Source organism: Paramormyrops kingsleyae, chromosome 1, assembly GCF_048594095.1.
Source record: "Paramormyrops kingsleyae isolate MSU_618 chromosome 1, PKINGS_0.4, whole genome shotgun sequence".
In the NCBI taxonomy this organism is placed as follows: domain Eukaryota; kingdom Metazoa; phylum Chordata; class Actinopteri; order Osteoglossiformes; family Mormyridae; genus Paramormyrops; species Paramormyrops kingsleyae.
The window spans coordinates 39,033,969-39,048,888 of NC_132797.1; the positions used below are offsets into that span (position 1 = coordinate 39,033,969).

Sequence of the window (14,920 nt, forward strand, 5' to 3'; positions counted from 1 at the left end):
GGCAGGACTCTACACGATGCAACAATTCGCTAAAAATTGGATTGAAGAAGCCTCTGGTCTGCTTTTGGAGAATAATGGTGGAAATAAAGTAAACTATGTATTTATGTGAGTCATGCACACGATTCCGCCATGTGGCTGAGGTCTAAGTCTGACTTTTCTAGCACTAATGTAATTCTGCTGTAATATGAGTAAGTAGAGGATTATAATTTCATTACATATCTTTCTGAAACACAAGCACTTCTTATGATAGTTGCCTTGTGCCAGCAACTCTATTAGTTGAAAGTATTTACCAGTTGGCCCGTCTTCAGGGTGCGCGCACAGGCCGGGCTTCTGCCAGATGCACCAAGGGCCCGTTTTCCCATTTCCATATATGCAGCTTTTCCCCGCTCGAGGGGATTACCGTGGTAAAGTGATATTTTGAAAAATGACAGTCGTCCTCAGCCCGTGGTTGTATTCGGTTGCAAGATTCGAAGGTGCCGTTTCCTGAAGCCGGTCTGGGAGATGTGGCCTGGGTGGCCTTGGCATGAGAAGCTCTGTCTCCCTCAACTCTCGTCACCGAGAGGCGACCTTTCCACTCCGTCAGCCCTTCAGTAAATGGGGCAACTGCTTTCCCCTTTATGAGTGCCGCGGAAGTTGTCCGGAGACACCAGATAGCGTGTTGAACGCGGTCTTTCATGAGGAGGTGCCTGGCTTTCTTAGCAGGCGGGGGAATGCCCAGGGTGGGGGGGGGGGGGGCTCGCCACAGTGATGTCATGCATGACAGTGGACGGCTATCATGATGCTCTGTGCCGTGCTGCGCGCACCTCATCTGCCGCATCGCATCGACGCCGCCTGCAATCTGAGCATGTGCTACGGCGCCAGCACCTGGCTTTCATTCCCGGAGAACCAGCTTGGGAGGGGGGGGGGGATCCGGGAATGGGCCAGGAAAGGCTCTGTGCTGTAGGTCGAGGAGGGGGGGGGGGCGGTAGCAGTTCTGCTTTAGACATAGGTGCCTCCTCATCAGACCTTTAGCTGTAGCCAAAAGGTCTCATTGCTCAGAAAGCTGGGAGCCAGGAGAAAATGCAGCCAGGCTCCCAGTGCTGTGCTAAGCTTTGGGAGGGATGTGCAGGGCATTGCAGTGACGATGCTCTGATGTGTGCTGCGCTAGGCTTTTGGAGGGATGTGCAGGGCATTGCAGTGACGATGCTCTGATGTGTGCTGTGCTAAGCTTTGGGAGGGATGTGCAGGGCATTGCAGTGACGATACTCTGATGTGTGCTGTGCTAAGCTTTGGGAGGGATGTGCAGGGCATTGCAGTAACAATGCTCTGATACGTGTGTGAGTCAAGTCAAGGCTGGAGGGCAGAGTCAGCAGTAGCCAGGAAAAACAACATTCAGATCTGTTGTCAAAAGCTAATAAACTAATAAATGTTAGTGTAGCATGTACTCAAAATTAAGATAATAATACTCCAAATAAAAAGTTCTGTCTGACCATTTGAAAAAAAAAAAAACTATTTTAAATAATTTCTAAATAATCCTATTACTGTCCTGTTCTTAAAGAAGCACTATCATTTCAACATCTAAACAAGAAGAAAGATGTTTAATTAAATAAATTAAAAAATGAAGCCTGTGTAGTTAACTGTAGTGTCTGGGACACACTTGCTCACCCTGGTTTAAAGCAGAGTAGTTCGTTTGATGATTGCTGTAGTAAGGCTTTTATCTTAAGCTAAATCGGGAGTGATTTACGTGTGCAAGATTTTAAGGTCACATATTGTTCATAATGGAAGAGCGTTCCAATATGTCTGCAGTTTAAATTACTGAAAATAATAGACAAACACAGGTTGGATTAATTTTAATTTTTTTCCAGTGGGAAGAGATCAGTGGTGTGGATGAACACTACACGCCCATCCGGACCTTCCAGGTGTGCAACGTCATGGAGTACAACCAGAACAACTGGTTGAGGACCAACTGGATCCCTCGCAACTCCGCACAGAAGATTTATGTAGAACTCAAGTTTACTCTGAGAGATTGCAACAGTATCCCCCTGGTCCTGGGCACCTGCAAAGAGACCTTCAACCTTTACTACCTAGAGACAGATGAGGACCAGGGTGTCAAGTTCAGGGAGCACCAGTACGTCAAGATCGACACCATTGCAGCTGATGAGAGTTTTACACAAACGGACCTGGGTGACCGGATCCTCAAGCTTAACACGGAGGTGCGGGAGGTGGGACCCATCACCAGGAAGGGCTTCTACCTGGCCTTCCAGGACGTGGGGGCCTGTGTGGCCCTGGTGTCGGTGCGAGTCTACTATAAGAAGTGCCCCTCTATAGTGCGCAACCTGGCCATGTTCCCTGACACAGTGCATATGGAGTTCCAGTCTCTGGTGGAAGTTCTGGGCTCCTGTGTCAACAACTCCAAGCAGGAGGATCCCCCAAAGATGTACTGTAGCCCTGAGGGGGAATGGCTGGTGCCCATTGGGAAGTGTCTGTGTAACATTGGCTACGAGGAACGAGGGCTTTCCTGCCAAGGTAGGCTCTCGACATTCATGCTCTCTTTCCTAGGAAAGTAACTTAGGCCACACAATTGCAGCAGGCTAGCAGATGATTAAAAACATGAAAAACATGGATGAAATCCCTAAAAAATAAAGAAAATGGTACACTGCGCTATATAAACAATCTGTGGTTTTATCGTCAGTGAAATTCTTGGCAGATAAGCTGATGGCAATTAAACTTTCAAAGGTATAATTGCATAGAAGAAGAAAAAATAAAAACAGCAATTTGTAAGCAGAGAAATGACTAACAATGTAGTGACAGGATAGTGTTGAGACAATCATACCTTCCAGTACATTATAAGCAATGCTGGAGGGCAAGGAGAGAGCAGTGCAATTACATATGGAGTGACGATTATCATTAGTGACAAGTGAAACCTGGAGCATCTTTTAAAATCCTCACCATCTCATTTAGCAAATATTGGAAGAACCAGGAACCCAGGTGGCTTTATGGTTAATGTTTTGTTAATCGGGAGCTGTTCTGAGATGAGGTCACAGGTTTCAACTGAGGCTAAACATCACAGAATAAGCATTTTAGCAATAAGTAATAGTAACAGGATTGGCAATGTTAAATGTAGTTGCTCCTCATGTCTGCCGAGGGGGGTGGTGGGGGGTGGGATAAGCTCCATCCAGCAGATTGCTGGGCTTGACCCCAGGAAGGGTCTGATGAAGTTCCTCAGCAGAAAACAGCTTGAAATGGTTTGGGCCCATGGAAACACTCTCTCGCAGCACCTCATCAGGACACTGTGTAAAGGGGGCCAGGCAGGGCATTGCAGGGAATCGGGGAGGGACGACCAGTGGAGTCTGGGGTAATGAAGTGACTTAGGGGACCAGCTTTGGAGGGAACTCCAAGGGCTTTTCGGCTACTAGCCTTGCATGACCCTGGATGCCGGAGAGCTGGGCACTGTGTCCATTGTGATGCTCAGTCGCTGATTTCTGGCTGTATATGCTGGGTTAACTTCACCAAAGCAGAACAGAGTTACTGTAGCACAGAAGTATTACCATGTGCCATTACTAATTGATATACTGTAAGAAGGAAGGTCACAGAAATATTAGTTTTAGCATTAGTTCCTTCTGTATGTTCCTCTTATTTATTTGCTAATTATATTAACTGTCCATGTGAGGGACTGGCATCTTTTCGCTCTGTGCTTCAGGCTGACCACATTTTTGAAGATGGATGGATAATTACGTTAACAGTACAAACATTCTTTTTTAGTTTATTCTGTTTCCTTTACTGTTAGTGATTTTGTATGCTATTCCTCCACTACAGCATTTACATGCATTTGACGGCACCATGATTTGGAAATTGTGCTGCGTGCATCTCTTGCCAGTAAAAAGTTTTGCATTGAATGACATGGATACTGTACAGAGACACTCTGTAAAAGTACAAGTCCTGGATACCCGGAGCTGTATTAATAAAGGTCCTGGCAGCTGGCTACCACAGAAACACTGGCCAGTCTCTGTGATGATTTGACTTTTGTCCAAGCCCAGGCGGGACCTGCAGCGTTCATAGTGTATACTGGTTCATCCCATCCTCTCTTCACCGCTGATGACGGCCTGTCACTGAGCAGAAGGATGATGCTGGAACAGTCCAGAAATGGCCTGAGTGGAACTGGATGAGCCTGCGCTGAAATCCCAGCTGTGTCCTTGGGAGTCAGCTGCTCTTCAGAGCGAGGGAGTTTGGTTTTGTAACCATGCATCACTGATGTGGTGTTAAACTGAGCACTTGGTTATGTTGAATCTGTAAGACAGGGTATCGTTGCACAGTTCTGATTTACTTATGCAGGACTAATAGAGTTCAGAGAGGCAGTGCCAGTTGGAGTGAGGCTGAGAGATTGCTGGCCATGCTCTCATTTTTATATGATTGAATTGTAATCAGGGGTTGGCTTTGGTATGACCTTGCATATGATCTTCGGCTTCAGCAGTCTGTCCTTTTCATTAAGAGAACAATGGACATCTACGTGCATTCTTTGTTTGACAATTCATACACAATGATAGATGTAAGACAGTAAAGATAATTGCTAATAATAAGTACACTGTTGAAAATAAAGATACTGTACATGGTGAAGCTTCACCTGTGCAGCAGGAGGATCTGCCTCATCTGTTACAGCTGGACATGAATCAAGTTAGTAACTAAGAAGATGTTTTAAACAAATGCAGATTTGGATGACAAGAAGAAGCTAGGAAACTGTACAAAATGAAGGCTCTTATTTTATATTGTCCATTTTCTATAACTGGTAGAGGGTCATGGTTTTAGTATTGACTAGGCAAAGACGTACTGCATAGACATTCCATTGTTCTTTTTCAAAAGTATAAAACATGTGGCTGGCAAATTCAGTTCATTAAGAACTTTGTCAGCGATACAATCCCCCCACGGTGATACAGTACAGATAAGCCTGGTGACTCCTGAGTATGGGAAACAAGGAAGAAGAACAGAGGCGACAGCTGATGGTTCCACATCAAGTTGGCCACTCTCCGCGCTGGTGTCCTTTGGAGCAGTCGTGTGAATGTTTGGATGTATTTGACAATCTCTTATTAGTTTCAGAGAGGTCTAATGGAGCCTAATAAGGTCTTATGTTACACCCAGAACAGGACAGCTGCACCTCAGCACGGAAAGCCAGCAGGAAAACGGGCTCTCTGCAGGCCCCAAGTGCTAACGGATAGATTACGCCGGGAAGGAGCACTGTACTCATAAAGCAGATTATTTCAAGGAGGATGGACCTGCTTTTCATCGCCGAGAGTCTGGATGGGAGTCATCTGGTTGGCTGTGATGTCTCTGTGCTCAGAGCGCCTTTGTTAAATATTTCATGTGGCGCTGTGTTCAACGGGGCGTCTGGCCTGTTCCTTTTCGTCTTACCCTGTGTCTGGTCTCTCCGCCGAGGCTTTGCAGTGCTTCCTTTGTGCCTGACATGTTTACCCTCTGCTGAACTGCATCTCTGTTCGTCTAGGATAACTGGCATGATTTGCTGAATCCTCATGTTGCAGGTTTTAAGGAGATGTAAGAGTGCTACATTACTCCTTTCACGTAAAGATGAAGAGAATTTGGCAATTTTGTACATGCATGCACAAATCAGATTACTGATAGATCTAAGACGCAGGGAACCACCCTCATGTTATTATTGTAAATGTTTATTTACTCCTTCTTTTCCTTATATGCCGTCAATGTAGAGTCAGTTATGAATCAGAGTAAATTAGAGAAGGTAAAGAGCAGGCATCTGAATATTGGAATTTAATTAGTCATCTTTGCTGATTTTCAGACCAGAATCATTTCTGATTCCAGCAATTTTGTATGCGCTTTAGAGGTGCATGATTTTAACAAACCAAATGAAAGCTTTATATTGTGAATGTGACTGTGAGAAGTGGCAGGTGAACCGCCCGGCCATCAGCCATGCATTCGACAAGCTATCATCTGATCTAAAAACAACAAAAACAGAGTGCGAGTGCCAGCCGGGGCCTGGCAGGGCGTCCCGCGCTTGCAGCTGCCTCCCAGCGGCTCGCGACGCTATGCATTCCTGCAGGATTTGCCCAGACATCTGATTCCGGCACAAACCCTCCCTGATTACTTATCAGACCTGATTAAATCCGTCGAGAAAAGTGTGATGGGGGGGTTCAGAAGCCACCAAGGGCTTCCAAGATTTAAAAAAACACGGCCCCAGTAATCTGGACCACACTGTGGGTCGCTATTATTATCTCCAAGGCACTGATGTGCTCCTGAAACACTCACTGTCGGACTGGCTGCCCTGAATCCTGCAAGCAGTAATTCAGATTTATGGTGAAAGAGATGGGATTAGCCTTGTATACAATGAGAGGTCTGATCATAAGTTTTACAGAAGCTTTTAAAAATTTAGACATGAATTGTCATCCATCCATCATCCATAAGCTGCTTGTCCAGCACAGAATTTTAGTAAGTAGGTCAGCTCTGGGCACGAGGCAGGGGACGCCCTGGATGGGATACCAGTCCATCGGAGGACACAGGGCAGGGGACGCCCTGGATGGGATGCCAATCCAGCTCCAGACACAGACACACTATGGGCAAAACAGACTCACCAGTTCACCTAAGTCCAAGTTTTTTGCTTGTGGGGGCAAGCCAAAGTTCCCAAAATAAACAAACAGAGGGAGAACATGTAAACCAAACAGAGGAGGAGGAATCGACCCCAGAGCCACCATGCTGCCCCCATGAATTTCTAACTTATAAAAATTTATATTTCTTCATACTCTGAACATCTAGTATTAATTAATGTGTACATGATAATGCTGGTTATAATTGGAGGTAATTTTCTCTCTCTATTCCTAAACGTGTTTTTAGATAGTTTGGGGCGTGATGGTGGTGATTATGATCATTAAAATTAGTATGATGATAATCAGGCATACTCAGGAGGACTTAAGGTGCTGTTTCCTTAGTTTGTTGCTGATGGTCGTTAATTTCCCCAGTCACTGATTACTAAGGCAGTTTCTTCCTGTAGGAGATGAGCCAGTCGGGCCAGTGTTTAACACCACTAACACAATCAGAACTCTACGAAATACATGGCTACCATGCAAAGGTGTTATGTGTCATTCGAGGTTTTGGACATTATATATGACGATGTGTTTTAAATGCACGTTTCTCTGCAACATTCTTATCATAAACTCTTACTGACTGTTACTTTGTGAAAACAGGCAGTTGAAATACTTTCGACTTTTATTAGAACTGAATGTGACTATCATATATTTCCATGGCTGTGTCCCTACTGAGGCTACGTAATACAATTGGAGGAGAAGCACTCCCTGCCAGGACCTGATGGGTTTTGGCAGCATCGCATCCCTGCATGCATGCTCCTGTGCCGGTTGCATGCCGTGTGTTTTATATCATTCCCCACCAGCCTTAAATGCCTTACCCTCTGTTCTCTGTTAGGAACCCAGTCAGCACTTAGATGCTTCGCTGGGAGCCAGGTACCACATGCCATCCCACGGCTGGGTGTCTCCACAAGTGCTAGTCTGATGGCACTAAGACCGTATGAACTGCCTCTATGAGGAACGGTCCACATTTGCTATGTTAGGGTTTGGTCAAAGAACTTAGAGCATCATCTTCCCAGCTGGGTACCATTTGAGAACAGATTTTAAAAAAAATTATGAGCTTCATCAGGGCTGAGATCCCTTTTAGTTGTGTGTAGATGGGGAGATAAAACAATGCATGACTACTCCGATGACAAAGAAAAATTGCTGTTTTAATAGGAAAGAGACATGTGACCCTCATGTGCCTGATCTACAGCACAGGGTTATCTACGATTTTTAGTACGAGCAGTACTGGGTCCTAGGAACAAACAAAATACTGACTGAGTTCATCAAGACAAACTGTGACCACTAACCCCCTTCAAACAGTGGTGCAAAGGTCTAAAGTAGGAGGGTAAAGCAGTTTGTATAATTCTGAGGCACAGTAGACCACAATGCCTGTAAACTGTTGGGTTAACGCAACAAGGACAAGGATAAGTGACAATAGCTTAAGGCTGTGGGTGCGTCCTCTAGATCCTAGGCAGGCTGATTCACTGATACATATGAGCCTACAATTGGCTATTGTTCTTGGGATCTGAGACAGTTGTCACTTCAGATAATAAGTCTGGGGGTCATTGTGGCTGAATCATTATTTTGTTCCCAAAGCCACCGTAATGCCCAGGTTTGCCAAGTGCCTAATCGAGCAATTATCCCACATAAACTGAGGTCCCATCCCAGATGGAGCCCATTAGACTAGCATTTGGTTTTCCTATCAGTTTTAGCAGAGGGGTGCTCATTGCTTGAGTATGACCCCAAAACTTTTTTTTTCTCTCTAAAATACCAGTCTTGACATTTTCTGCAGCTAGATTATGGGATGAGATTATTTCAGCATGATCTTACAAAGTGTCAGTAGTGCTTTCAGATGTCAGTGCCGTGAATGATTGCGACAACCAGGCATTGGCTAGGATGCATGCTTGGAAAAGCAGGGCAGAGTGGTAGAGATGGATTTCAGATGGATTGGTGGCACTTTTCTGGCCAGCGTGGTGGTAAATTGCAAAAAAACATTTTATGGTATAGCTCATACTGCATTGATTTTTCTAAAAATTATGCTTTTGGCAGCTGTAGAGTCTAAATCTATTCAACTTATAGTTACCTTTTACCTCAGCAGGCCTACAGTTGATTACATTTTCCTTGCACCACCAAATACACCTCAGGAATTTGTTTTTGTTCAAAAATCTCAATGACTTCTTATACGATAAATTTAAATAGATTATTTAGAAAAATCTAAATCAGTAACAGTATCACTACAATATGTCAACTGTGAAGACTTGTGGGAAGGAGTTATTTTAACAGCCTGTCCTACCCAAGAAATCAATTACTATAATGAAAATAATCAAAACAAACCAGAGACAGAACAAGTGTCGGAGCATCTGGCCCTGTCCCATGGCTTGCTGTATGAAGCATCTATTCATGGCATCAAAGGCTGTTTGCTTATCCAACTGTTCCTTTATGGTCTCACCTTCTAGAGCAAGGCGGGCGGAGACATACGAAGGGGCAGCAGTCCTTAAAAATCCCCCTCAAGACTGGGGCACCGGCGCTTTTCACTTCAAAGACAGCGACCATGAGCTGAGGAATGTGCCCCCCCCCCCCGCCCTTTTTCCAGATGCAGGTGCCGGTTATTTGGGATGGACCCCCGGTGGTTGCTGGGGGTGCAGGGCTGAGGGGGGCTGACGGTGATCGATGGCCGTGGTGCAGGCCTGACAGCGGGACAAGGCTCCACTGACAGCGACTTCTCTGCTGATGGCTGGGCCCCCTCTTCCTCAGGCTGGGGGTAGTCCATTCACCAGGCTGAAAGCAACAGAGGCCTATTCTGGCATAGCAACCAGAAAGCAAAAGTGCCTATTTTGGTAAATGCTTAAAATCAAATTTTGAGCGATGCTTGCTGATGAAGACGGAAAGCAGATGGCCATTACTCAACCTCTCACGCTCCTGCATGGTTAGGGTTACCACCCAGAGACATAGACCGATCTTTTGCAGCAAAATGATGCCAGGCTGGAATTTGTGTTGAAGCTCAACCTCAAGGCCCCTCTGTTACATCCTTGGCCCCTGGAGAGAACACATAGAGCCAGTCTTGGTGACCTTGACCTTTTGCTTTTGGAAGCTATGCTGGGTTCTTGTGTTGCTCCTCCATCTTAATCAGTGTAGCAGGTAGCAAGCCCCAAATCATCTCAGTGGGGATTTGTTCGAGTGCCTTGCCGGACAGCTCTGTCGATGCAGACAGATTGTTACTGTAAAGCAGGGTGGGGGCAAGATTTAGTGCCTGGCACTGCGAAACCCTGTCGCTGCTTTCAGTGAAGTTCTCATGCTTGCAGTGAACATTGTTTCGGCGCACTGAATCTTGTCTCTGAAAAATCTTCATAATCTGTCCTTGAAAATGGGACATGGCACTTTATTATATGCTTGGTTATTGGTGAGTTGCCCATTCTTAGGAAAAGCAGCCCAAATTAGGGTCAGATACAGCTATAGATCATCCTGCCCGGGTTTGTTTATCTCAGTGGAAATGAATTCAGACCTTGTGTGATGTGTTCCTGGAGGCCAGCCTGTTTTTCCTGCTCAGTCTCCTGGGCTGTTTGTGCGAAGCCCTTTGGGATCGCGGTGCGACCCTACTGTAGGTGGGGGAGTAGACACTCTGCACTCCACCTACCTGCCAGGAAGGGAAACACAGCAAAAGAAAGCTTGGACTAATATTTTTTATGGTGAAGTCCCGCTGATGTTAGTATTGCTTTTGTTATTATTACATTGGTATGGTTCTCATTCAAAGTCAGTATTTTACCCTTTTATATAGCTGGATATGATTTACTGTGAAATCCAGGTTAAGGGAAAGGGGAAAAGGTTATGGGGAATTAGCATAGCGTTCCCTAACAACCTAACAACCTTAAGGTCCAAATCCAAAATGCAAATCCTCCATCTTCTGTCCCTTAGGATGATATGTTTCATAGTGACAACACCATGATGATTTTAACAGGAATCGGAACTGACCTGGTTTAGTTTATCATCCTCACAATTGTCTTGTCTTTTAATTATTTTTAGTGGGCAATTAATTTTTAAGTTGATCTACAGTATACCGTATCATATGTGCCCTTTGTAAGAGAAATAAGGGGAAAACTGGAATAAGTGATATACTTGTTAGTTTACAGTAGAGCAGTGCAAATAAGACCCTTAAATATTTAGCTTCATCTTTCATCTTTTATTGATCTTTGAATTTAAGGGTTTGGTGTTTTGGAGACAGAATTTGTTTCAGTACCTTTGAATGTAGGTTTCATTCTGTCAAACGGCTGTCACAGGCCACATGCTTTTTAATAGACAAGAATGTCCTCAAAACCACAAGTATGAAAACAACAAGGCTTGATGTGGCATCGGTCCAGGCTTAGTGGAGCATGATTGACGATGTTGTTATAGCTGAGAGAATATACCAATGTCTTCATGTTCCAACTTCCTAAACATTCTCTCTTGTCTTTGGAAACGTAAAAAAGGGAGTCACTGGCTCCCCAGAGTGGGTCGAGGAGACCGCCCAAGAATGAGAAGAGGGTAACAACTCCAGACAACAATACTATGTTTCACGGACAGATGCTTGTGCTTGTCCGACTCCATGGCTCTGTCAAGCAAGCTGACTGGCGAGAGACAGAGGAACTCAGTAGTGAAAAGTGTAACTGGCAGGTGGAATTGGAGCGGACAGGGCTGCTGGAGAGACTCTCCACTGAACTCCACAGACAAGCTTGGGGCTGGTAACATTTCAAGGAAGGTTGATCTCTTATGTGAATCTACTGTCCAGACAGACACAACAAAATGAATTCTTATGTGCTTGGGAAACTGTTGCAATAGTGAGGAAATGGAAGAGTAGAACCAGGGCCTAGTATGGGAAGGCAAAACAGCATACATTGGTGTTGGAATAAGCGTAACATCTACCCCTTTATCCATCCATCCGTTCATTTTTTGTCAGTAACTACTTATCCAGTGAGGGTAACGGTGGTAGCTACTGGTGCAGCGTAAAGGCTGATTTAAACTTCTGCATCAAATTGACACCATAGATTCAGCATACAGTAGCTGCATACGCTGTTGCCTGACGTGCAACTCCCCAGAAATGTAACTATACTTTGCGTGGATGCAGACCACAAGAACTTTTATTGGTTGGCTTGGTAGCATCGCACTTCCTCCTACACAAATGTTTTGTTGTTGTCAGTTTCCAGCTGGGGGTATTTTAGTGTAGGACAAGTTGTGTTTAGCTCGTTGCGAACCTGCTGTTTTTTGCTGTGTTTGCAGCCGTTCACACTTAAAAAACATGGTTGCAGCCTTGCAGACTAGGGATGCACAATATTGGAAAAAGTCAGATATCGCAATGTGATTTTCTTGCGATATATATTGCGATATTTATGAACCAAAAGCAGAGTTCAAAATAAAATTTCTCACAAAGCCATCTATGAGTGATTTAAACAGCGAGGATGAAAATGATTATGATTAACATGCAGAGCTCACGCAAAAGCAGTGGCAGTAAAGTTTAAACTGATTTTTAAATATCATTAAAATTGCAAAGCTTGATAAGTCTTGTTTCCTATAACAGAGTAAAAATGTTTTAGCAAAACACTGCCATCAGTCAAGGAGCATTTTGGTAGCGTAATTGCGGAGCGACACAGGCACACGAGCGCACAAGTAGGAATGCTCTCAACAGTGTGGGCTACGGTGCAAGCTCTGCGTAGGCTCAGCACAGAAATGTAAATCGGTCTTAAAGAAAGGTGAACACTGCATGGCATGACAGTCCTACAGAGAAACCACTTCTATTCACTCATATTCACTTAGGGCAGTTTAACACCACTGAAACAGATTCCTACTATCTGTAGGAAAAGTGTCAGATGGTAACCTACACAAGCATTCGGGGTGGATTAATGTATTTGAGGACCCTAGGCTATTATCAGCATGAACAGGTAAATTAGGTGTTGCTGATTTGACCAACTGTTCCATTTTCCTGAGGCGGAGCTCTAGGTTAGATGGTTGAAGTGTTTACCGGAGATTGGAACTTGCATTCTCTACACTTGAAGCCACTGAATGTGTTTGGATTTATGGACCATTGAATGGTTCAGCAAAAAAAGAAGGGGTAAAAGGGGCAGCCTTTAAAGGTCTGGAGATAATAATAATAATGACACTTGATTGATCCCTGTGGGGAAGTTCTCATTTTGCCCACCCCTTCTTGCTCTCCTCGACACACAGACACATATGTAAGTGAGAGCAAGCTTGGCCACCTGCAGTGGCATCCATGAAGCTGGGGGTGAAGGCCATGGCTCAAGGGCCTATAGACATGACAATTCTGCTGGGGCTAAAAGCTCAAACCAGCAAAATCCTGGTCACAGGCACAGAGGCTTAGCCACTGAGCCACATGCAGTCCCCGACAGTGCTAAGCAGTGACCTTTATGAAAGTCACTCTCTGGTAGATGGGTCTGATGTGGGTGTGTCGGCATGCTAAGAGAGCCCAGTTGGCACAAGATGCCACGTGGAGAATGTCTCTGTATTAGAGCGCTGCGATTGGCTGCATTCTGACCTCTTCTTCAGATGTTGAAATTCAGCTGGTACAGCATCCAAGGTGTGGATGGGGATATGATTTACAGAGGTTTTGAATCAGAAGACCCTGTATTGAGCTGAAAGGCAGAGCTACGGCTGTATGCTTAATAGAAGAGGTTCATATGCCGGTCACATCTCCAGGCATGTAGTGTTTTATTTAGTTTCACGCGGGGTGCCGGTGCAAGGCCAGTTTCGATCACGTGGATGGAGAGGCTTGAACTTGGTAAAGCACAGTGAGCTCCTACTGCAGACTGTGTGCACCTGTCCACCGTGAACCAGGCATGAAAGGACCACTGGCAGTGCCCGCTGCTGCATCTCCAGATTTCACCACATGCAATTAACATTTGAATCCATGTGTGGCTATTTTTAGCACTCGGCATGACATTGTCAAACAAATGCCTGTAGTACCAGAAAATTGCAGGGGAACCACAATGACAGACGTGCTTTTGTTCTCCAGTGAAAAGATTCCATTCTCTTGCTGTAAATGGCTGATAGTGCTGTGCTAAGCAGATAGCCAAGATTACTTCAATCTCCCAGTATGAAAGCATGAAAACTCACTATATTTGTTATTAGACTGTCACTACTTTATCCTGGTTGTTCTTGACACCATTTGCTGCAGTAAAGATGAACATAGTGATACAACTATTGTATAATTATGTTAATATATAAATTCATTGAGGTAATTAATATAATAGGTTGCTATTTCATGTCTGCTTTTGGCTTTGGAGTTGTGTTATGCGCATGAAATAGCACCATGCCTGTCTGTGAACATGGGCATGTTGATAATCATATTTTTTGATGTGGGATTTGAAAATGATTGTCCCTGATATGCCCTGGATAGCTTGATCACATGATGTGATTATTGTGTTGTTTAAAACACCGAGGAAGCATCTCACAGCAAGGGGTGGGGGAGGAGGTGGATGGATGCTGGGTAAAATTTGCTGAACTGGGGTGGGAATCGGTAAATTATTGCGAATTTTTTGCCTGATTGGCTGTTATCGGAAGGCGCACTTGGTAAAATGTGCTGACGGGGGGGTGGGGGGGGGGGTTGTAGTCTCCCTTGGTAAATTTTGTAGTGGACCCCCTGCCATGATGCCCCTCTGCCTCCTCCACTACAGCATTAAAAGGTGCTTTTTTCATCTGAATATAACATTAGTTTAGTGACATGTGGATTACAGTGATTTGTATTTACTGTTGCTGCGGTTAATAAAGGAGCAGCAGTTGAAACATTGATTTACATTCCAATGCACAGCAAAAGGTTACTGCATGCAAAGTGCCATTTGCATGTAGTTATAGTGCAAGTAGCTGTAACACACTGAGGAATTTGATAGCTCTGCATATTATTACTGCCAAATAAGATAGTTCTGCATATAATTAATTCCATTGTGGAATGATGATTTCATACATTAAACATGGTTTAGTTTGATTGCTTTTTTCTGTCCAAAGGATTTGTTTGAATATAGATTAAATCGCAGGACTGTCAGTCAAATTATTTGCTGAATTAAAAATGATATTTCAGTGACACTGAAGTCCCTAAGCGGTGATTTGATGGTATCTGTAAAATTGTGTACGTTTAAATAATCACAGTGGAGTTTGTTTTGCACTGCCTCTCATCTGTGCCTTTGTGAGAGTAGAGGAGGAGCAGATTTACCTCCGAAGCCTTTGCATTCCTTCTGAGTTGTTGCTCCAGGCTTTAAGTACAACACGCAAATACAAATTATTTGTCAAAGCTCTTGACAGATCAGTCGTAATTGCTGAAACACAGTGTGCTCCATTGCATGAAATTGTCTCCAGGTGCGAAGAAGAATTGCCACCCC

The 14,920-nt window shown here is 44.4% G+C and overlaps 1 protein-coding gene across 4 annotated transcripts in view; it reads left to right on the top strand.

Annotated features, from left to right (window-relative positions):
- The window catches only part of LOC111859055 (ephrin type-A receptor 3-like), a 75,832-nt gene that overhangs the window by 11,628 nt on the left and 49,284 nt on the right, over positions 1-14,920 (top strand). For all 4 annotated transcript variants that reach the window (XM_023841384.2, XM_023841383.2, XM_072715510.1 and 1 more), the window contains exon 3: positions 1,845-2,505. In XM_023841384.2, coding sequence (XP_023697152.1) covers positions 1,845-2,505 — 661 coding nt within the window. The remainder of the gene's footprint in view (positions 1-1,844; positions 2,506-14,920) is intronic.